This window comes from Molothrus ater, chromosome 15 (genome assembly GCF_012460135.2).
Source record: "Molothrus ater isolate BHLD 08-10-18 breed brown headed cowbird chromosome 15, BPBGC_Mater_1.1, whole genome shotgun sequence".
NCBI lineage: Eukaryota > Metazoa > Chordata > Aves > Passeriformes > Icteridae > Molothrus > Molothrus ater.
The window spans coordinates 12,955,665-12,957,220 of record NC_050492.2 but is presented as its reverse complement, the minus strand read 5'-3'; the positions used below and the strand labels follow the sequence as shown (position 1 = coordinate 12,957,220).

At 52.3% G+C, this 1,556-nt stretch overlaps 1 protein-coding gene across 1 annotated transcript; it reads left to right on the top strand.

Annotated features, from left to right (window-relative positions):
- Positions 1-221: 221 nt before the first annotated feature.
- LOC129046835 (merozoite surface protein 9-like) lies at positions 222-1,355 on the top strand. Its single transcript, XM_054516419.1, has 4 exons — positions 222-416; positions 512-636; positions 1,074-1,130; positions 1,251-1,355. The coding sequence occupies exons 1-4, from the start codon at positions 398-400 to the stop codon at positions 1,293-1,295; spliced, it is 246 nt and encodes an 81-aa protein (XP_054372394.1). The 5' UTR covers positions 222-397; the 3' UTR covers positions 1,296-1,355.
- Positions 1,356-1,556: the final 201 nt, after the last annotated feature.

The following is a 1,556-nucleotide window of genomic DNA, read 5'->3' as shown; positions in this document are numbered from 1 at the left end:
GCCCCCACACCTGCTCTTTATTATTTCTTCCTCATTTAATTTGAAATACTTCTGTAATTTGCACCTGCTCATGGTGGGGGGTTAAGACATCTCCCTGCACATTTGCCCTGAGATTTCTCTGTCTCCATCCCTCTCCACTTGCTGCTTTCCTGGGCAGAGGGGGCTGCCTGGGTGGGCACAAGGTCTGGTCCTTTTGGGTTTTGTGTCATCCACAGATTGTCCCTGCTGTTTTGGGGGGTAGGAATTACACAGGGCCTCTGTAAAAACTGAATGTTCCAGGGAGGCATTTTCATCCCTGGAAAACTCACCTTCCTCCACTCTCTTGTTGCTCCTTCAGGTCCTCTCTGCTCCCTAGGTGTGACTGTCTCGTGCCCCAGAGCTCTTTGGCCTTGGTGAAATGTCGACAATCCTGAAATGTGAGTGCTTGGTGTGGGCCCAGGGGCACCTGCAGGGTTTGTGTGAGCTGGAAGCTGCAGGCTGGCAATGAACCTTCCTCTGTGCCCTGCTGCAGGGTTTGGACGGGAAGATAAGGAGAAAGAGGAGGACAGAAAAGAGAAGGAAGAGAAGGAGAAGGAAAAGACTGAGGGAGAAAAAGAGAAGGAGAAGCAGAAGAGGAGGAAGAAGGAAGAAGAAAAGGTAGGGGAATGATAGAGTTTTCTGCAGAACCATTTACATCCTGGCTGTAAAGGGAAGCCACGTCTGAGCCATGGCAAACCCACACCTGTAGCAGATGGAGCTGTGCTGCCCACAGCCTAGAAATCCCAGTGTCCATGGCTTTTCCACTGGCAGACAGCTGTCTCTTTGCTCACAGCATTCCTAGTTAGATGTCCCTCTTTTTTCTCTCCAAATGGGATGCTGGTGTGGACAGTGATGCTGCCTGCACTGCACACACTGTGCAATCCTTGCTCTTGGCTCTGGAGAGCTCTGTGCTGCCATGGTCACATGTGGTTCCACAGCAGCACCAGCGGTGCCAAGCCTGGCTCTAGACACCCACAGGACCAGAAATCTCTCTGACTCCTGACTCTGAACTGCCAGGGCTCCCAGTGATGCTCTTCCCTCTCTCTTCACCCCAGCAGGGAGATGGGGAAGAGGACAGGAGCAGCAGCAGCTCTGACAGTGACTCAGAGGAGGTAACCTCAGCCCAGCCCTGTGGGGTTTGCACCTACAAACCCAGTGTGGATGCTCCCAAAGACCTGGGATGGGACATTCAGCACTCCCCTCACATGCTGTCCCTTTTATTTCTGCCCCAGGACCAAGGCATTGCCAAGGATGATGAGAAGGAAGACAAGGATTAGGCTTTCCATGCTGGAGCAGCAGTGCACGCCCTGGGCATGCTGAGGAGGTGGAGATGGAAATGGCAGATTGGGCTGGAGAGTGACTGGGCCACTGTTAGCCAAATAAAGATGTTGTGATCTCCAAAGAAAAATGCTATTTATTCACCCAGTCCCACTGCCTACCCAGTGCTATCTGTCCTTCTGCAAAAGGAAGCACTCAAGAAAGGCAATAATAGGTGGGGAGTGGGACCTGGGCGAGCAGGTTTTGTACAAGACTGTGAC